The sequence below is a fragment of the Coregonus clupeaformis genome, chromosome 7 (genome assembly GCF_020615455.1).
Source record: "Coregonus clupeaformis isolate EN_2021a chromosome 7, ASM2061545v1, whole genome shotgun sequence".
Classification (NCBI taxonomy): Eukaryota; Metazoa; Chordata; class Actinopteri; order Salmoniformes; family Salmonidae; genus Coregonus; species Coregonus clupeaformis.
In genome coordinates this window covers 18,846,599-18,868,848 of record NC_059198.1, presented here as the reverse complement: position 1 = coordinate 18,868,848, position 22,250 = coordinate 18,846,599, and the positions used below count along the sequence as shown (strand labels likewise).

Genomic DNA, 22,250 nt, shown 5'->3' with positions numbered 1-22,250 from the left:
ATTTCCCTCACCAATGATAAAAAAAAAAACTGACCTGCTTATTCACAGAAAGATTAGGATTTTGAGCATCTTTATATTTCTCTTGATATACCTCCTGCTTTTTATTCAACAATAATCGGTCACAGCACCAATGTACCAAAAACATAGTTACAGACTATCTTCATTTATTAATCAATATAGATTGCATTTCTCAGTATCTACCATACAGACTACAACTGGTCAGCCAGTTTAGAGGTCCCTAGACTAAGACACACTGTAGGCTTGAGAGCAAACCTTGAAAATAAATAAAGAAAGAAAGAAAGAAAGAAAGAAAGAAAGAAAGAAAGAAAGAAAGAAAGAAAAAGGAGATAGAGACAGAGAAAGGGGGACAATCCTTGATTAAATAAAAAAGACATGTTCACAGACACATATGGTGGGTGGCGAGCGGCCGGGCATGTTGTCATGGTAACCAGTCGGCGTCCTCTCCGCTAAGTGTCTTCCCGATGTTCTCCTGGTTCCTGATGATGTTGAGGAGAATCTCCAGTGTGCTGACCACGGGCCCAGGGTGTCTGAGCCCTCCGTTGCCCCCTCCTCCGCTCTGCCTCTTCCCAAAGCGCCCGATGGGCCTCACCCCACGCCCCACGTACCAGAATGGATCTATCTCTGGACCTGACAAAGACAAGACACACAGGATAAGTGGAAGCATCAAGCTAAGGTTTGAATATACACTGAACAAAAATGCAAATGCAACATGTAAAGTGTTGGTCCCATGTTTCATGAGCTGAAATAAAATATCCCAGATATTTTCCATATGCACAAAAAAGCTTATTTCTCTCAAATGTTTTTCACAATGTTTTTTTGTTTACATCCCTGTTAGTGAGCATTTCTCCTTTTCCAAGATAATCCATCCACCTGACAGGTGTAGCATATCAAGAAGCTGATTAAACAGCATGGTCATTACACAGGTGCATCTTGTGCTGGGGACAATGAAAGGCCACTCTAAAATGTGGTCCTCTGTAGCTCAGCTGGTAGAGCACGGCGCTTGTAACGCTAAGGTAGTGGGTTCGATCCCCGGGACCACCCATACACAAAAAAAAATGTATGCACACATGACTGTAAGTCGCTTTGGATAAAAGCATCTGCTAAATGGCATATTATTATTATTATTATGTGCAGTTTTGTCACACAACACAATGCCACAGATGTCTCAAGTTTTGAGGGAGCGTGCAATTAGCATGCTGACTGCAGGAATGTCCACCAGAGCTGTTGCCAGAGAATTGAATGTTAATTTCTCTATCATAAGCCGCCTCCAACGTCGCTCTAGAGAATTTGGCTGTACATCCAACTGGCCTCACAACCGCAGAACAAATTTAACCATGCCAGCCCAGAACATCCACATCCGTCTTCTTCACCTGCGGGATCGTCTGAGGAGGGGGAGGGGCATTGCTGAGGAGTATTTCTGTCTGTAATAAAGCCCTTTTGTGAGGGAAAACTCATTCTGATTGGCTGGGCCTGGCTCCCCAGTGGGTGGACCTGGCTCCCAAGTGCCAGGCCCTCCCAGGCCCACCATTGGCTGCGCCCCTGCCCAGTCATGTGAAATCATAGATTAGGGCCTAATGAATTTATTTCAATTGACTGATTTCCTTCTATGAACTGTAACTCCTTCTATGAACTGTAACCCCCCCCACACACACACACACACACACACACACACACACACTCTCTCTCTCTCTCTTTCTTAAAAGCACACACAAATGCCTGTCCACAAAGTCCACAGTTGTACCTTAATGCGTAAACAGTAGTAATACCCCTCATATTGCTGTTCCATAACTAGTGATAATGCACTAAAGGACCAGGTTATTGTTCATATCACGGTATTGTTCATACCAATACCAAGAAATGTGGGATGAACATTGTGTATGAACAATACCATTTATTGTTAGGCTATTGGTATGAGCAATAACCTGGTAAGAACAACAATACCATTTCTTGTTAGGTTATTGAATAACCTGGTACGAACAATATCATTACTTGGTATAAGGCTATTGGTATGAACAATAACCTGATATGAACAATACCATTTTAGGCTATTGGTATGAACAATAACCTAAAAGTGGATGTCACCTTTTCATCAGGCAGTGGATACTGTTGATAGTTTTTAGGCAACACTTTACATTAAAGTCTTCTATGAAAGTTTTAGAATGTATAAGTCAGGTAAACTGTGAATGTTTAATTTATAAATACCATATCAATCATTAAAAAACATTTTCAAATCCAAAACTAAGATGTTGAAAATCTAGATAATATTACAAATTAACCTAATTTATTTTTGAAACAATTATAAATCATATCACATTATCAGTGGTGTGTTACATTCAAAATTCTTACATTTGTTTATTATGATTGAATTAGTTTATGAACAAATTTTACAAACCTTTTATAAGCCATCTGTAATAGGTTTGAAATCTGACATTTTATTTATATTAATTATAACATAAAAAATATATAATTTTATAAAAAACAATGTGTGATATCCTTTGTGTAATATCCAATGTGTCATCAATGTCACCTTTCAAGATAAAATCCAATGCTTATGAAGACAAATCATTCACTTATTCGATAATAAAATGTGTGTCAACTTACTTCTGTTGTCGACATTGTGGACGATGTGAAAGTCGTGCTCCACTGTGGTACTGTGAACGCAGGTGACCGTCGTGGAGAGCAACAGCAGCATCGTGAGCGCAGCCGTCAGCCAGCGGGACCCCAGGACACACTCTCTCGCCATCACTGGGCATGCGGCTGTAGTCTCAGGTATCATTGTGGATGGCAAGGCACTGCACATGGTCCGTTGTGTTTTCTAAATGACGTAAAGGTAAAGATAAGTAGTTAAACCCGACTTTAGGCTTGTGTCAATGTAATATTGTCCTATACTTTGAATTAGCCTAATTCGTGCGTAATTGCGCACCGATGTGTAATCTTAGAACAGACATATACCAATGAATTATCTACTCTGACACAAGGCTAACTAATAACTGAATAAATACGTTATAATCCTAAATATATGTTCACCTTTTATACATAAAAGTGGAGAGCACACAACCAGTTTCAACTTAACGTAAACTTTGGTAGCTTGTTGAGGTGGGTCGGTGGAGAGTTTTCCTCATGCCAGGTTCTTCATTAGCTGGAAGGGTGTGAGCGCGAATTTATATATTCCGGACTACCCATGTTAAATGATGACTCAAGAACGTCAGTCACATAGGATACTCCGGTGGATATCGTCACCACCACTTCCTCCCCGTCCCCTCCTTCTTACAAATCTCCTTATCCCTTAAGAATGAAAAAGTAAGGTAATGGGGCTTTTGGGTTGCAGTTTTCCTGGTCCATGGCACGCCGCTGTGCACTCCATCAAGGAGTCAACATTAACTTAGTTAGTAGACCCGCTTTGGTGACCTTTATTTCGAGTACAAGACAGTGAACCAGAGCTGTGGAGGCGGGTATGCATCAATCATCTTGATAAGTATCGACAAGTCCTACTGTTGTCATAGCACCAACCAGATAGTGTAAAACAGATCACTGAGTATCATTTTCAATGAATGAACTTGTGTATGTCTAATAAAATTCACTCATATTATAATTAATTATAGGTCATTGAAATCTGAAACACTGGACCATTACTTCAATGCAACATAGTAAATGTTTATGTCATAGGCCTACATTCTTTGGTGATGTGAATATTCACATACATTAACAAATTGATGAATGCTCAAGTACAAAACTTCAATAGAGTGATATTCTCTTGAGTGTGGTGTCAATGAGTTTGCACAGTTAATGTCCAAACATCCATAATGTGATGACAAAAGCACAGCTAGGTCAGAGAGATGAGTCACAGGTGACAGTCCGGTTGCAGAGGAGGAGGAGAAGTTCAGAGTAAAACTGAAATGTCAAAAAAGACGATGGCAGCTTTGGCCTCAGGCCCATGACTACACTCTTTAAAAAAAAGTGCTATCTAGAACCTTAAACTGTTCTTTGGCTGTCCCCATAGGAAAACCCTTTGAAGAACTATTTTTGGTTGCAGGTAGAACCCTTTTGGCTTCCATGTAGAACCCTTTCTACAGACGGTTCGACCTGGAACCCAAAAGAGTTTTACCTGGAACAAAAAAGGGTTCTCCTATGGGGACAGCCGAAGAACCCTTTTGGAACCCTTTTTTATAAGAGTTTAGGTCCAGTGAGAGTATATCTAAATAAAGATGATATACACTATCAGTCAAAAGTTTGGACACACCTCATTCAAGGGTTTTTTCTTTATTTTACATTTTTTAATAGTGAAGACATCAAAACTATGAAATAACACATATGGAATCATGTAGTAACCAAAAAACAAATGAAAACATATTTTATATTTTGGATTCTTCATATAGCCACCCTTTGCCTTGATGACAGCTTTGCACACTCTTGGCCTTTTTTTTAAAGGTATTTGTGACCAACAGATGCATATCTGTATTCCCAGTCATGTAAAATCCATAGATTAGGGCCTAATGAATGTTTTAAATTGACTGATTTTCCTTATATGAACTGTAACTCAGTAAAATCTTTGAAATTGTTGCATGTTGCGTTTATGTTGCTCCTGGTCACCCCTAATACAATATTTTTGGTGCAGTTTGTAAGAAAAAAATCTGTAAACAAAATTTTTTCAAAAAATCAGTCACTATTCATAAGCACACAATTGAGACAGTGGCATTATTCATAATTCCAAGCTCTTAATTCAAAACTCTTGGTGGATATTGTAGTACGTCATTGGCCTGTTTAGTATGGGTGAGGCACGGTTCACTTGGGGGAAGCAGTTTGGTTCTCCTCCATATATTAGGACAGCCATTATTGCCCTGTTGAAGAGGATCAGATGCCATGATGTAAGTAACAGTTCACCCAACAAGAGAGGATGGCTGTGCTAATAACTAAATTACTGCCAGAGGATGTATAATCATGGCTCGGATTTGCAGCCGGAGACCAAATTGAGGCTTAATGCTTGAAGATGCATATTGATTTATGACGAGGAGCTCTCATTTTCAACAAAACAAATATGAGACACTTCCACCAGATACACAACCACTATCTGATTTTGCCCAAGATTCAAGCTACTGGGCAGTCATGGCCAAAATGTATTTGAGGTGTGTCCAATACATTCTCACCACACCATTTTAAACTGTATTGAACTGCTGTTAATTATTCATATTTCTTTGCTCCCAAAATATGAGGCCATCATTTTACTAATAAAATAGGACTTATCTATTATGTCAGATGCAAAGAGCAGCAGAATACCCCTTTATATCCACAAATATCAAGCACACAAATAGCTCAAAATAACATATGCACATGCTATGACGGGCTCCCGAGTGGCGCAGCGGTATAAGGCACTGCATCTCAGTGCTTGAGGTGTCAATACAGACCCCCTGGTTCGATTCCAGGCTGTATCACAACCGGCCGTGATTGGGAGTCCCATAGGGCGTCGTCCGGGTTTGGCTGGTGTAGGCCGTCATTGTAAATATGAATTTGTTCTTAACTGACTTGCCAAGTTAAATAAAGGTTAAATAAAAAATTATAACACATGTTGTGCCCCATAGATATACAGCAGGGGTACTCAATCACTATTTGAGAGATGTCAGGTCACACAAATTTCCTAGGTGGCAAAGGATAATGTAATTTATCGGCGTAGTAACACACCCCCACCTCGCAACCTGGGATAGGATAAAGTAATCCTTCTACCCCCCCAAAAAAAAATAAATAATAATAATTGTAAAGTGGTTATCCCACTGGCTATAGGGTGAATGCACAAATTTGTAAGTCGCTCTGGATAAGAGCGTCTGCTAAATGACTAAAATGTAAATGTAAAAATGCAACCCATGCGACTGTTCACACCCCACTTGTTGGCAGAGAAAATGTTGCAGTTTTAAAGCTATTTTCCCACAAATCTACACATTTTGCATCAGACAGAGATTTGTTTTTGATTTTTTTCACAGCTAATTTCCTTCAATTCTATGCATTCTTCCATGTCTTGTGTGTTTATATGATACCTGCGGTCCGTATAGACCCCGTTCTGGGTCCGGATCCGGTCCGCAGTCCTCCAGTTGAGTGTGAAGGATATAGTGGCGCAGTGGTCTAAGGTACTGCATCACAGTGCTAGCTGTGCCACTAGAGATCCTGGTTCGAATCCAGGCTCTGTCGTAGCCGGCCGCGACCAGGAGACCCATGGGGCGGCGCACAATTGGCCTAGGGTAGGGGAGGGAATGGCCGGCAGGGATGTAGCTCAGTTGGTACAGCATGCCAGGGTTGTGGGTACGATTCCCACGGGGGGCCAGTATGAAAAATGTACTCACTAACTGTAAGTCGCTCTGGATAAGAGCGTCTGCTAAATGACTAAAATGTAAATATAAGGTATGTTGTGCCCCTTAAAATGTGTGTGCTTAGCATGAGCTCAGATAGATTGTCAGGTTGATCCCTGATAATCCAACACTACTGCCCTTCTCTCCCACTCTAGGCTAAAGACGTCATAGGCCTCTCTCAATGTTTGGTCAAATCCTGCCTCAATTAGTTTTACCACACACTCATTGCACATTAGTTTTTTTCAATTGTTTAAGCACAATTTTGAAAACAGGGCCCGCTTCGTCAAAACACTACACACAATTTGCACAACACTTCAGATCATTTGCAAAATGGAACACTTTTGTCAAAACTATACACAACTTCATAAAAACTATATTTTGTTACCATACGAAACACACACATTTCATATGACTTCAATCTTTTTGAACTGCTGTTGCTAACCTAAAACACTTTTAGCAAGTCTAATTCTCAGTGATTAGAGTACTGTAAATGAAGTACACAGAGAAAGTGCAACTATACAAACACTACACAAGACCAATGCTGCAGACTGAGGAAAATATCATTTATTTCTCTCCATATACCCAAATCAGTCAACATGTCAACATGGAGAATCACAACAAAATGTCCCAGTTTTCATGCTACTACAGTAGTGTGCATAACACTGTTAGCTCAGCAAACAACAGACAAACGTTAAATACTGTATCCAGTACAGGTTACAATTACAGTAAATAACAACAACAAACATAAAGAATAATCTGAAGAAAAAAAACGGACAATATTGTACAGAAAATACTACAGTAAACATACTATACATTATCTCTTCGCCTAGCTGGATCTGGCCAGAGAATTTCATCAACATCACAAGCAATATCCTCATTAGCAAGACAACGCGGGAAGAACCGTCTTGAATGTCGAATCCATCCTTGCACAGCTGCGGCGTCGACTTGGTCACAGGCGTCCTCCGTGGCCTGAATGAGGGGTACCCGAGCCTGGGGCTGGAGATCGTAAACCTTCCACCGCCATGCAGAGAAAAACTATTCGATAGGGTTTAGAAATGGAGAGTATGGTGGAAGGTATAGTACTGTCAACTGTGGATGGTGTTGAAACCAGTTCTGGACCAAAGCAAAGCGGTGGAATGACACATTGTCCCAGATGACAGTGTATTGCATCTGGTGCATTTCATTACCTCCTGTGACGATGTGGTGCAATCGGTCCAAAAATGCGAGAATGTGAGGTGTGTTGTAAAGGCCCATTTTGGCATGACGGAGGAGAACCCCATGCTGTGAAATGGCAGCGCAAAGGGTGATGTTACCCCTACGTTGCCCTGGGACATTGATTATAGCCCTGTGGCCAATGATATTTCTGCCTCTCCTTCTTGCTTTTGTGAGGTTGAACCCTGCCTCATTAATATATATGAATTCATGCAGGATTTCCTCAGCATCCATCTGCAAAACTCTCTGAAATACAGTGAAAGACAAGATTGTGTAGTTCAGGATAGGTCTAGTATACAGTCAATGTAAAAAAGTAATGTGTGCAGTATGCAACATCACAGTGCTAAAGTGAACAATACAAACCTCCACATACTCATGCCGTAGCCGTTTGACCCTCTCTGAATTCCGCTCAAAAGGCACTCGATAAAGTTGTTTCATTTGAACCTGATGTCTTTTCAGGATGCGTGCCAGTGTTGACTGAGATACCTGATGGACATTATTGAAAATGGCATGGTCACCGATAATGTTGGCTTGTAGTTCTCTGAGCCTGATAGCATTATTGGCCAAAACCATGTTTATTATTTCTCTCTCTTGTTCTTGCGTGAATATGGGCCCCCTTCCTCCTTGTCGTTCCCGACCCTCAATCCTATGTAGAGAATAATACATGTAACTTACTGTACAATGTCACAGGAAGGGGTATCACAAGTGCTGATATGGTGCATACAATAAGCAGCTGATTACTGTAACTGTAGACAGATCTTCTTTTACCTGTTTTCCTGTCGAAAAGTCCTTATGACAGATGCCACTGTATATCTGCTAAGATTTGGCTGAACTCTCAGTCCAGCCTTCCTCAGCGTCAATCCGTGGTTCACAACATGGTCCACTAGTGTTGCACGAATGTCATTTGATAAGTTTGGTCCTCTTCTTCTTTGTGCACGTTCTCCTCCTGCTTCAGGTCTTCCTCGACCTCTGGCTCGGCCTCTGCCTCTTCCTCTTCTTCCTCCTCCTCCTCCTCCTCCTCCTCCTCCTCCTCCTCCTCCTCCTCCTCCTCTGTGTACTCCTCCTCTCACCCTCACTCTTCTTCTGACTCCTTCCATTTTGGTTGAAGGCAGGTGAACCTACCTGCTGCATTTTTATAGTGCTTAAACCTGATTGGTGTGTCTACAATTTAGCAATCATGTGTTTGTGCACCTGATGGCTGTGTTTAACAGATTGGCTCATAGGTGTGGTAATTTGACAGTCAGTGCTTTGGAATTGCAAGGAAGTGACATCATGATATACTTCTGTGTCTGATGTAAACAAGTGTGTTTAGTGTTTTGCAAATCACTGTGTGTAATGTTTTGCAAATAGTGTGAAGCTGACAATGTGCTTACAGTTGTGCAAATCTAGCCTTGTGTTTTGCTCTTTGAGTGTAAGGTTTTGCTAATTGTGGGAAAAGTTTAATTTTAGTGTGTAAGCAATCGTAAAAAACTGTAATTAAGTCAGAATGTCACATAGCAGTCTCATTAACCTATGCTGTGTGTCTGACAACACTATAGGAGAGGCTACAGCTGTGGAAGGATAGTGAAAACCTGAGATTGCGTTCCAAATGAAACCCTATTGCCTTTATAGGGCTCTGGTCAAAAGTAGTGCACTTTATAGGGAATAGGGTGCCATTTGGGACATATACTGAGACCCTTTGCCCAGTAGTGTCATCTCAACATGTATGAGATGAACATGAACATACTATTGGCTCCCTCCATCTACATTTCTGTATGTGTGGTGAGAAAGAGAAGGAGAGACATACAAATCCAGGTTAACACTCAGATTGTCATTTTCGAGAACAGTGATCAGAACGTCCACTCCAAGAAATCATCTAAGTAATAGATTGTATTGATCTTTGGACTAGGACAAATCCTCACATATCCACTGTACTGCACATCAGGAATGTGATTAAAAGAAATCAGCTAAAATGGCATAGTTTTTATAATTACAGCATTTATCATTATTTCATGATAGATCATACATTGACTATAAGACAGTAGCATGTTCTACTCACATATAGGGAATTACTTTCTGCTGTTGTTGAATTTCACTATTACGGTGTGAGGCAGGCTGTCCTAATATGGACACAGTTCACTATAGGAATTTCTTAGTTGACTGAGGAAACCTTGCTTGCAGGATGATTAAGTGTTGACTGGACTCAAGGTCTAAATCATTTCCGTTTGTGCCATGGTGTTTTTGTTAATGAGACTGATCATAAATTGTGGCCTACACAAAGAGTGGGCAGAGGTCCACCATTGATCTTCTCTGGTTTCCCCAGTCTAGAATGGCAGCTTTCCTGCAGCCAGTTCCAATTACCAATTATTTGCTGCTAACTGATGGGGTTTGTTTAGTGGGGGTGCTGGTGGATCAGATTCAACAGGATATTAAAAGGTATGGAAACACTATCAGTATATGGTCTGATGGGATTGAAAACATAAGAAATTGCTACTTGCTTGAAAGTCATGCTGCTAAGGCCTAACTGTAAGTCTGGATAAGAGCGTCTGCTAAATGACTGAAATGTAAATGTAAAATTTAAGGCTGTGATTTAATCCGATCAGCAGTAGACCCGCTTAATAGCGCAGTTGACATTTTAAAGGTAATTTCCGATTGAGCCAACATTTGCAGCATTTACCATGAATAACCGTGGGTAGTGTAATTTGCTTGCTTGACAGATGAAAATGTTGGAAATGACATCAGTTTGAACAGGTACAGAGAAGGTTCCACTGTTTACAACGATTATGCATCGATGTTCCACTTTACATTTGTTGCAGGGCTGAGGCAGAGAACAGAGTAGCAGGGAGTTTCTCTCGCCCGTAAAAACAACACTGTCTGACAAAATCTGTTTTTCTCAACTTTACATCAGTGCCTAATGGAAAAGGCATCAATCAACCTGGGGATCGTGGGTTCAAGTCCCACCTGGGTTGATTAGAATCTGCTTGTTTTTCATTGAGTATACCGTTAATCAATGGCACATTACTGTGGAGTACTTTGCACAGATCATTATCCCCATCCTTGACGTAACGTTGCTTGCTCACATTAATTTAAATGCATGTGGCTAGCTTTCATTACTGTCAATAGGAAATTCCTATTGGATCACAATAATAAGGCATAGGGAAATGTTTTACTATCACATGGGTCCTAGAGAACTGACATTTGGAACCCCTTTTCCAGATCATGACTACACTGCCACCACTGTACTTCACAAAATACAAATTTGTACATTGTATTTTCTAAGCAAATTAAGCACGTCAAACTGCTGTAAATCAAAGCTTTATTAGCGTAAATAAAAAAATATGTAGTATATTATTCCAATGACTCAAAATGATTTAGACAATCAGTGCTGTGTGCGAGTCAGGACTGTGAGACGTAGGTAGAGGTGTCCTCCAGGCCTGAGCAGTCGTTGTCCAGGTACTCTAGGATCACGTTGCCCCCATTGTAGAGGGGCAAGTCTGGGTGAGCCAGCAGGGAGAGAAGGGTGTCATCCATCTTGAGAGCTTCGCCCGTCTGGGGGTGGCACAGCCGCAGCTTCTACACGTCAACAACAACACCACAGGGGGAGGAAAAATTAGGTTTTTAGTAAGAGTTTTTAAAAGAGAGGTATCTTAGAGACAAGACAGACCAACACGAAAGTTCGCCATGCGAAGTAGATCACCTGCTGGGTGTCGACAAATGGTGGTGATTGAAAATGTAGAATCAAAGGGAAACAAACAGAAAATGGTGGCCGATGTTCTGTGGTCAGTGGCGATAGGATGGCCAGCCACTGTGCACTGCCGACGTTCGTGTTGGTATGTTTCGTCTCTAATATTTGTATAATGATAATGGTAGAATAGGTTTTTCTGCTTGGAGACAGCTTGTGGTAGCTTTGTTACCTTTGCTGTTAATACATTGTTCTAAGATGTTTTAAAAGAGAGGTTTCTATAATTTGTATGCCGACAGAGGTACAATAGGTTTGTCTGATTGGAACTTGCTGCTCGCGGCTGTTTTCTGTTACCTTAGCCGTTAGTACGTTGTTGTTGTTCTTGAGGCTGGCCAGTGAGGCAGCGTAGTCCACTACTTTCCCCACACTCCACTTGGAACAGAAAAACATGGGCAGGCTGGAGTCTTTGCCCTCTTTGGGAAGGAAGACACTGAAATAGATCCTCTCTGTCTGGAAAGCAAAGTTAGGGAGATGTAGACATGTATATCAAATAAAATGCAAAAGCCCATAAAAAAGACACTGATTCTTTATAGAATGATGACATACAGTATAAGTAGATGCTGTCGTTTACAACAGGGTTCCCAACCTTTTTACCATGACCCCCATTTTCAGTATCACTCCCTTTTTATTATTGTTTATTGACATAGCCTATATTAAACCAGCTTGAATTTGTTTAATGAGGGCCCTAAGAAAATGTTGTTTTGAAGCTCATTTCCTGAAATTCTACGTAGTTTAACAAGACTCATGACATCTTTTGGATAGGCTACTTAATAATAGATAAGGAAAATGCATTCTAAACCCGATTTTCCCAAATGTTATTCCGCTACCAAATATGTTCTCAATTTAATTATACATATTATTTTACAGAAAGTGTCAATTGATAGCGACAGTCACATTGTATAAGATTACTTCCCAAGCAAATGTCTTTGACTCCTCAACTTTAGAAGGTCGTAGCGCAGCTTCTGAATATCATAGAGACAAACCAAAGATATTCCCATCAGAGTCAACTCTTCCTCTGGCATTTTACCGCTCCTCTCTAGCCTAAAGCATTGCAGAGATTTATGCATCATTTTAGATCGGTATAAACAACTGCAAATTGTAAACAAATATACAGTATCAGTCAAAAGTCTGGACACACCTACTCATTCCAGGGTTTTTCTTTATTTTTACTATTTTCTACATTGTAGAATAATAGTGAAGACATCAAAACTATGAAATAACACATATGGAATCATGTAGTAACCAAAAAAAAAAAAAGAGTTAAACAAATCAAAATATATTTTATATTTGAGATTCTTCAAAGTAGCCACCCTTTGCCTTGATGACAGCTTTGCACACTCTTGGCATTCTCTCAACCAGCTTCATGAGGTAGTCACCAGGAATGCATTTCAATTAACAGGTGTGCCTTCTTAAAAGTTAATTTGTGGAATGTATTTCCTTCTTAATGTGTTTGAGCCAATCAGTTGTGTTATGACAAGGTGGGGGGGTGGAGGTATACAGAAGAAGATAGCCCTATTTGGTAAAAAAATACCAATTCCATAATATGGCAAGAACAGCTCAAATAAGCAAAGAGAAACGACAGTCTATCATTACTTTAAGACATGAAGGTCAGTCAATACGGAAAACTTCAAGAACTTTGAATGTTTTTTCAAGTGCAGTCGCAATAACCATCAAGCGCTATGATGAAACTGGCTCTCATGAGGACCGCCACAGGAATAAAAGACCCAGAGTTACCTCTGCTGCAGAGGATAAGTTCATTAGAGTTACCAGCCTCAGAAATTGCAGCCCAAATAAATGCTTCACAGAGTTCAAGTAACAGACACATCTCAACATCAACTGTTCAGAGGAGACTGTGAATCAGGCCTTCATGGTCAAATTGCTGCAAAGAAACCACTACTAAAGGACACCAATAAGAAGAAGAGACCTGCTTTGGCCAAGAAACATGAGCAATGGACATTAGACCGGTGGAAATCTGTCCTTTGGTCTGGAGTCCAAATTGGAGATGTTTGGTTCCAACCGCTGTGTCCTTGTGAGACGCGGTGTGGGTGAACAGATGATCTCTGCATGTGTATTTCCCACCGTAAAGCATGGAGGAGGTGGTGTTAAGGTGTAGGGGTGCTTTGCTGGTGACACTGTCTGTGATTTATTTAGAATTCAAGGCACACTTAACCAGCATGGCTACCACAGCATTCTGCAGCGATACGCCATCCCATCTGGTTTGGGCTTAGTGGGACTATAATTTGTTTTTCAACAGGAAAATTACCCCCTTACACACCTCCAGGCTGTGTAAGGGCTATTTTACCAAGAAGGAGAGTGATGGAGTGCTGCATCAGATGACCGGCCTCCACAATCCCCCCCACCTCAACCCAATTGAGATGGTTTGGGATGAGTCGGACCGCAGTGTGAAGGAAAAGCAGCCAACAAGTGCTCAGCATATGTGGGAACTCCTTCAAGACCGTTGGAAAAGCATTCCAGGTGAAGCTGGTTGAGGGAATGCCAAGAGTGTGCAAAGCTGTCAAGGCAAATTAATATATGTTGATTTGTTTAACACTTTTTTGTTTACTACATTATTTCATTTGTGTTATTTCAAAGTTTTGATGTCTTCACTATACAATGTAAAAAATAGTAAAAATAAAGAAAAACCTGTGAATGAGTAGGTGTTTCCAAACTTTTGACTGGTAGTGTATATTCCCCCCTGCAAATCAAAGAAGCAGAAGTTGGGTTACTACCTCTTGACCCAACATAGTATGTGGCATTATATGTTATCACATCCCCACTTTAATAACACCTTCACAGTTCAAGTCCACACCCTCAGACACACTCTCTCAGTGGCTGAATCTCAAATTACACCCTATTCCCTAAATAGTGCACTACTTTTGAACAGAGCCCTTTGGGCCCCGGTCGAAAGTAGTCCACTATCTAGGGAATAGGTCAGACGCAATCACTCTGCATCTCGCTCCCCATCGCTCTTAATACCAGACTGGTAGTACCTGTGGCAGTCCCTTGTCTCCTGCAGCATGAAGCTTTAGTTTCATCAAAGCCACCTTGGCTGCTGTTGCAGCGTTCTTTGCTCCTTTGCGACCTTTCCTTGGAGGCAAAGCCTTCTTGGACTCTGTTCAGTCAAGAGGGTAGAACAACGCAACATTTGTGAACACCGTCCTCATGTGGACAGGCTAAAGAATTGCAGGGATAAGCATATCCTGTATGGCCATGGAGTTCATACAATTTATTTTGAGAAAGACTAAAGGAGGAGTCCCAAATGGCACCCTATTCCCTATATAGTGCACTACTTTTGACCACAGTCCTGTGAAAATAGGGAATAGGGTACCATTTGGGATAAACCCCAATAGACCCAGTAAAGGTTCATTCTTTGGTTTCTGATGAAAAGTTGTGACTGTGACTGACCTACAATCTTCTGCACCAGCTCTTGCGTGGCAGCCATGCGAGGCTTGGGCGTTTCCAGTTTCTCACACTTGTGGTCATCTTGGTGACGATGGCTGGAGAATAAAGACAATGGGGGTATGAGAGGAGCTTTGAACACACCCATCATCTACCTCTCTATCCTCTACTACAGGGGCTCTCAAAGTGGGTTCCGAGGTACTGCAGGGGGTCCACAGACAGATCTCATATATATATATAGTTTTTTTTACATTTCATTTTTTTTAAAGGAATATTTCAAAACAACATATTAAACTAATTTTGGCCAAGATGTCCCTGATAAATTTGCTATCACAAAAGGGTTCCCGGACCCAAAGTTTGAGAACCCCTGCTCTACTCCTCAACCAACACATCACCTAACACTGTAGTTTCAGTAGACCTGGACCCGTATTCATAAAGTGTCTCAGAATAGGAGTGCTGATCTAGGATCAGGTCACCCCTGTCCATACATTGTGAACTAAAAGGAAAAACAGATCATAGATCAGATCCTTCTGAGAAACTTTTTGAATATGGTGCCTGTTCTTGTTGGAGAGACCAGGGCAGACATGTCATCAAAGGGGGAAAAAACATGACACTTACGCCAAACAGAAATGTTTCTGACAGTGTGGACAAATGACTGGCAACAGTTCTTTCCCTTTGCACTCCTCAAATGTGCATGGGTAGCTCGTACTGCCACCAGACATCTGGACTGCTTTTTTAACGTCCACCTGAGAAAAACATTTTCAATCATGACTGAATTCAAAATCATGAGAAAACTAGTTTGCCATTAAATCTCAACACTGAAGAAGCGTCCCACCTGGCCCCCTATTCCCTATACAGACCATTACTTTTGGGTCAAAATAGTAGGAAATAGGGTGCCATTTGGGACGCTGACAGAGTTTCTTACCACAGGACAAGAGTGCAAATCTCGACTTCTGTGTTCAAGGCTGGAAGGAAAGTAAAAAGACTTGTCTAGTAGTCAATCACATTCACACCCAAGAGCCATAGTGACTGAGTTTAGTTAAACACATATGCACAAGTCAGGCCGTCATTGTAAATAAGAATTTGTTCTTAATTGACTCGCCTGGATAAATAAAAGGTTAAGCAACAACAACACATTTGATCTTACCAGAAAACACCCCTGCAGGCATCACAAATGAATGGCAGAAAATCTAGAGAAGTTGGGATAGACAGTAGTAAAATACATTGACAACTTCAACATAATGTCAAAATCAAAGGCTCGCAGCAGTGATAGCAAAGATGGTGGATAAATGAATTTGCCCCACTCAGGATTTTTATTTTTTTAAGAAGAGAGTTCTGGTCTGCTTAACGGGATGGCTCTCCCAAATGCACCAATGCATTAGCAGCTGGGTCTGGTCTGCTTATTTCGCTGACATATATATATATGAACCAGAAAAAATTAGGGAGCGGGTTTTCTTGCTTCCTCTTCCTTCTCTGGAGATGGCTAGCTAGCCACTGCTAGTTCTAGCTGCACTTGCTGACTCTTAAGGATTCCAAAGAGACTGCTGGCTATCTAGCTAACAAAGCTTATGTGCTTCTAGCTACTTCTACAGAGAAATAAGAGCTCGAGCTCAAGTAAATTGGCTACGCTTACAAATTCACTAAGTATTCTTAACTAGCTAGCAAGCAGCTAAATGTTGTCAACAGCTTGCAAGTTAGTTAGCCCTACAGTAGTTAGCATTATCATAGCCATGTAGCTAGTTAACCAGTTAGCAAGCTGTTAAAACAAACGGTAGCTACAAATACAATAACACAACATTTAACGTTAAGCAACATAGTTAATGCTGTCGATCACATAATTCTAGTTTTAAAAAAATATTAAGAAAACCTGTTTGATTGCAGGACTTGATGTTACAATGTTTCCCAATGTCTAGTTCAGCCATGATGATTCTTCTTCTTCTTTGGTATAATGGCGTTCGTAACAATTATATGTGCATTCTGCCACCTACTGTATAGGTGGATAATAAGGATCCAAAAAGGAAAAAAAAGCGTGGAAAAAAATTAATACAAACAATCCCATACAAACTATCAGGTAACGAAATGTTAATTAAACTAAAATCAGCCTGCTTTTCTGTTTTAATCAGGTCGCTACACATAAAAAAAACAACAACATTGTTAGTCATTTAGCAGACGCTCTTATCCAGAGCGACTTACAGTTAGTGCATTCATACTAGCCCCCGTGGGAATCGAACCCACAACCCTGGCGCTGCAAACGCCATGCTCTACCACATGAGCTACATCCCTGCCGGCCATTCCCTTCCCCTACCCTGGACGATGCTGGGCCAATTGTGCGCCGCCCCATGGGTCTCCCGGTCACCCGGTCGCGGCCGGCTACGACAGAGCCTGGCTCAGAAGGATCCTGTGATGACGAAACATTTCCTGGCGACAGTAGTCCTTGCAGTGCTTCTGCCGTGAAGTCTTGGAGGCCCAAAAACGTATCGGCTGCAGATATGATGTCCAGCTTCTTGGACTTCTCATGATGATGATGACGATTATTCTTCTTCTGTGGGTTTTATGGCGGACTACATCCAAAAGTTGTATTGCCGCCACCAACTGGACGGTATGAAACCAAAAATACAATTAAAATAAATCCATACTTAATAGTGATTCTAACAATCCACCCTAATAAAAATAGTACATTGCCAAAACAAACAAAACTCCCACTTCTTCCTTTTAGTTCTCCATATCTCCCTTCTCATGCTCTAGGACCTGAGAAGGTGGTACGGCTTTTGCTAATATTCCATGTAACTCCTTTGCTGTGAAATCTTTCAACCCCAGGAACCGCTCCGCTACAATCACAATGATTTCAATCTTCTTAGATCTTTTCTCCACCTTGGAGAAAGGCCACAAAGTCCACCTTTTTAACCTTTAAAATGTCAGGATCATCTTGGTGTAAGACAACAACCCCTGCTGCCTGCAGTGAAGGCCTATCCACTACCAAATCAATTCACATTTTATTTGTCACATACACGTGTTTAGCAGATGTTATTGCGGGTGTAGTGAAATGCTTGTGCTTCTAGCTCCGACAGTGCAGTAATATCTAACAATTTCACAACATATACCCAATACACACAAATCTAAGTAAGGAATGGAATTTAAGAATATATACATATATGGACAAGCAATGACAGAGCGGCATGGACTAAGAAACAGTAGAACATAATAGAATACAGCATATACATATGAGATGAGTAATGCAAGATATGTCAACATTACTAAAGTGACTTGTGTTCCATTTCTTAATGTGGCCAGTGATTTCAATAGGCAGCAGCAGCCTCTAATGTGCTACTGATGGCTATTTAACTGTCTGATGGCCTTGAGAGTGAAGCTGTTTTTCATTCTCTCGGTCCCATGGACTCTTCTGGTGCAACATCCAAACCCTCAACCCTTTTCACAGCTTCTGCATATGAAATGCTCTGTACAACCCTGACTTTGGCCACCTCGTTCTCTTTTACCCTTGTGGGGCATTCATAAGACGTGGCTTCATGATTCCCACCGCAATTACAACATTTTCTTCAATTTTATAACACATAATATGATATTTCCCACATCTTGTACATCCTGGCTTCTCCCTTCTGCAAACACTTCCTACATGACCAAAAGCTTTACAATGTTCACACTGCATTGTTCTTGGGATAAATGCTGCAACTCTGTAGTTAATATACCCTAACCGCACTTAATTAGGGAGAGACTCTATTTCAAAAAACAAAAGAACATACAAACTCTTCAATTTTTCCACATTAACCACTCGATTCATCCGACGTGCTTCAATCACTCCAGGAATATGTTTTATCTCTTCCAAATCAACTTCCCACGAAACGCCAGATATAACCGCCTTAAAGGGTGCCCTGTTCCGAAGCGACACACACAACAATTCAAACTTATCAAATCGATTAAGACAACGCACGTTCCTTCTGATCCGCAGAATTACAAAAAATCAAAACAAGCCCGCCTCTCGTGATCCTCACATCCTTCACTTTACCAAGCACTCTCTCCACCAGTTTGGATAACTCAAATGGTTTATTCAAGCTTGGTACTCTGCTCAGCTGTTCCTTATTAACAAACCGTACTCCTACTAGATACAAAGGGTCATTCTCATCAATGTACCCTACTTTGCTCCGTTTTCCATTAGTTTGAACAATACTCAAATTCTCCTTGATTATACCGCCATTGTATTCTATCCCCACTTCATCATCCGCTTCCGCCATCTTCCGTGAATCTATTTCGTCTTCTTCTTCGTCTTCAGTGGGGTTTATCAGCGGTTGGCATCCAACGTTATGGTGCATTACCGCCACCTACTGTACTGGAGTGTGGGCCAGAGACAGGGAGAAACTAAATCCTACCTGCCAGCCCCGTTGCTCTTAAAAAATATAACAAAATATTTGAGACTATTTCTAATGACGTTCTACTCAATATTCTCTTTAAACTAATTTCCTGTATCCCCTTCTCCCTCATACTAGATCTCACCCTCTCTCTTTCCCCCTGATACTGCCCACACTGTAGCAATACATGCTCCACGGTCTCTGTTTCCTGACAAGAATCACACTTTCCTGTTGGATGCTTTCCTATCACATTTAATGTCTTATTCAACTGGCTGTGTCCCAACCTTAATTTTGTAAAAATAGCCTCCTCTCTTCTGTCCCTTTCTGCCGTCCTCCCCTCCCCGACTTTCCTTTGTACTTGAAATAAATGCCTTCCCTTATTATCTCTATTCCACTGCTCCTGCCATCTCTGCACCATCACTGTATATATCAGTCTTTTTGCCTCTGCCTTGCTCATTGAAACTTCAACATCAACATCCCCACTACTAAGTGCTTGTTTAGCCTGTTCATCTACTGCCTCGTTCCCCTCCACCCCACACATGGGCTGGGATCCAAGTAAATATGATCTGTATACCCATCTGTTTAACCTTGCCATGGGTTTGTAGCACCTCATAAAGCAAGTATTGTCTGCTACGTGAGCTAAAGGAACTGGAGACTCATTAACACCGCACATGAATCAGAGCAAATAACTATTCTGTCTTGTTTGACTTCCTCCACCCACTGCAAGGCCAACAGTATGGCCATCAGCTCCGCCGTATATATAGCCAGATGATCTGTAATACGTTTCCTGACTTCCACCCCACATTCCTGCTTTACAAATGCTGACCCAGGACTAAACTCCCTTCCATACAGTCCCATCTCCTTTGCCTGGTTATTACTCACCCACCCAAAGCTTGTGTTCCGTCTTCGCTCATGTTCCCAGCATGCCTGTAAAATCACTTTCGCAGGATGAGACACCCCATGTCCTTGTAGGTTGACCCAATAATTCATTGCCAGCTGCTGTCTCCTAATCTGCAATGGCATATCACCCATCTCCACCTGTAATGCAGCCACAATTTACATCCTCCCTCCTATCCAGCACTCCAGGATGCTCCTCTCTCGTGTTTTTTTATTTTATTTTTATTTCACCTTTATTTAACCAGGCAAGCCAGTTGAGAACAAGTTCTCATTTACAACTGCGACCTTGCCAAGATAAAGCAAAGCAGTGCGATAAAAACAACACAGAGTTACATATGGGGTAAAAAACATAAAGTCAAAAATACAACAGAAAATATATATACAGTGTGTGCAAATGTAGCAAGTTATGGAGGTAAGGCAATAAATAGGCTATAGTGCAAAATAATTACAATAGTATTAACACTGGAATGCTAGATGTGCAAGAGATTATGTGCAAATAGAGATACTGGGGTGCAAAAGAGCTAAATAAATAACAATATAGGGATGAGGTAGTTGGGTGGGCTAATTTCAGATGGGCTGTGTACAGGTGCAGTGATCGGTAAGGTGCTCTGACAACTGATGCTTAAAGTTAGTGAGGGAGATAAGAGTCTCCAGCTTCAGAGATTTTTGCAATTCGTTCCAGTCATTGGCAGCAGAGAACTGGAAGGAATGGCGGCCAAAGGAGGTGTTGGCTTTGGGAATGACCAGTGAGATATACCTGCTGGAGCGCAGACTACGGGTGGGTGCTGCTATGGTGACCAATGAGCTAAGATAAGGCGGGGATTTGCCTAGCAGTGATTTATAGATGGCCTGGAGCCAGTGGGTTTGACGACGAACATGTAGTGAGGACCAGCCAACAAGAGCGTACAGGTCACAGTGGTGGGTAGCGTATGGGGCTTTGGAGACAAAACGGATGGCACTGTGATAGACTACATCCAATTTGCTGAGTAGAGTGTTGGAGGCTATTTTGTAAATGACATCGCCGAAGTCAAGGATCGGTAGGATAGTCAGTTTTACGAGGGCATGTTTGGCAGCATGAGTGAAGGAGGCTTTGTTGCGAAATAGGAAGCCGATTCTAGATTTAACTTTGGATTGGAGATTCTTTATGTGAGTCTGGAAGGAGAGTTTACAGTCTAACCAGACACCTAGGTATTTGTAGTTGTCCACATACTCTAGGTCAGACCCGTCAAGAGTGGTGATTCTAGTCGGGTGGGCGGGTGCCAGCAGCGTTCGATTGAAAAGCATGCATTTAGTTTTACTAGTGTTTAAGAGCAGTTGGAGGCTACTGAAGGAGTGTTGTATGGCATTGAAGCTCGTTTGGAGGTTTGGAGGTTTGTTAACACAGTGTCTCCTCTGCACCCTCTGACAGATTTGCGGAGCTATGCACTTGGACAAATGCTTTGGCCATCATCTCTGCTTTCTCCTCATCTGTTACTGCCACATCCTCCCCACTCGTCAACACTGGATAATCCCACTCTCTTCTGACCCCACTCATCCTCTTAATCATCCCCCACACTTCTCCCACAGGTGTCGCCCTTCCAATGGTGTCACAGAACCGATGCAAACATGACCTCTTTGCCTGATGGATAGTTCTCCTCACCATGGCCTGGGCCTGCTTATACTGAATCAGATGTTGGAAGTTATGCGTCCTTTTCAGTACTCTAAATGCCCTGTTCCTACTCCTCACCATTGCCCCACATTCCTCCGTCCACCATGGGACTCCTTTCCTCCTCCTCCTCCTCCTCCTCCTCCTCCTCCCTGAACTCTTAGGTATAGCCTCAGTAGCTGCCCCCACTAACGCTGTTCTCACCCAGTTATTCATACTATCCACATCCCCTCTCATATCCTCATAATTCTTCTGGCATCAACATCAACTTTTCAACTTTCACCACAGATGTAACAATGAGACAGATATTTCACCGGATGTATAAATGTGAAGCATCCGGTTGGTATTGCCGCTCACTAACAAATATGGTGGTGATAGGAAGTCCTGTGCCAGGCGGTAGGAGAAGATGGAGCGAGATGGTTTTGGTCGACATTCTGCTAATTTTCTCATCGATGAAACATTTGATCTCAATACAGTTTTCTGTTTCCCAAACTATAAATCTGTTACGAACAGAGTGGACAAAGTTTTGTGGAATTCACCCTTTGCCAAAGTTTCAAAAAAATTGCGTTGTTTGGAAGGAGTGCAAGGGCGAATTGAGTTATTGCACACGCGCACATGACAGAGTAGGCGTTCCCTAACGGAAATATGCAAATATATGC

At 41.6% G+C, this 22,250-nt stretch overlaps 2 protein-coding genes across 3 annotated transcripts; both read right to left on the bottom strand.

Annotated features, from left to right (window-relative positions):
• Positions 1-371: 371 nt before the first annotated feature.
• prlh2 (prolactin releasing hormone 2) lies at positions 372-3,133 on the bottom strand. The gene is made up of 3 exons (XM_041882086.1): positions 3,049-3,133; positions 2,623-2,836; positions 372-648 (listed from the first exon to the last, which is right to left on the bottom strand). The coding sequence occupies exons 2-3, from the start codon at positions 2,819-2,821 to the stop codon at positions 440-442; spliced, it is 408 nt and encodes a 135-aa protein (XP_041738020.1). The 5' UTR covers positions 2,822-2,836; positions 3,049-3,133; the 3' UTR covers positions 372-439.
• Positions 3,134-10,846: 7,713 nt separating this feature from the next.
• Positions 10,847-17,204, bottom strand: zfand1 (zinc finger, AN1-type domain 1). Of its 2 annotated transcripts, none has more exons than XM_041881127.2 (9): positions 16,994-17,204; positions 16,556-16,675; positions 15,836-15,878; positions 15,614-15,653; positions 15,307-15,434; positions 14,695-14,786; positions 14,280-14,401; positions 11,584-11,739; positions 10,847-11,120 (listed from the first exon to the last, which is right to left on the bottom strand). In XM_041881127.2, the coding sequence occupies exons 2-9, from the start codon at positions 16,608-16,610 to the stop codon at positions 10,944-10,946; spliced, it is 813 nt and encodes a 270-aa protein (XP_041737061.1). In that variant the 5' UTR covers positions 16,611-16,675; positions 16,994-17,204; the 3' UTR covers positions 10,847-10,943. The 2 variants fall into 2 exon arrangements, with proteins under 2 accessions (XP_041737061.1, XP_041737062.1); XM_041881128.2 differs by lacking the exon at positions 16,994-17,204 and adding an exon at positions 13,933-13,984 and having other exon boundaries at positions 11,034-11,120; positions 16,556-16,813.
• Positions 17,205-22,250: the final 5,046 nt, after the last annotated feature.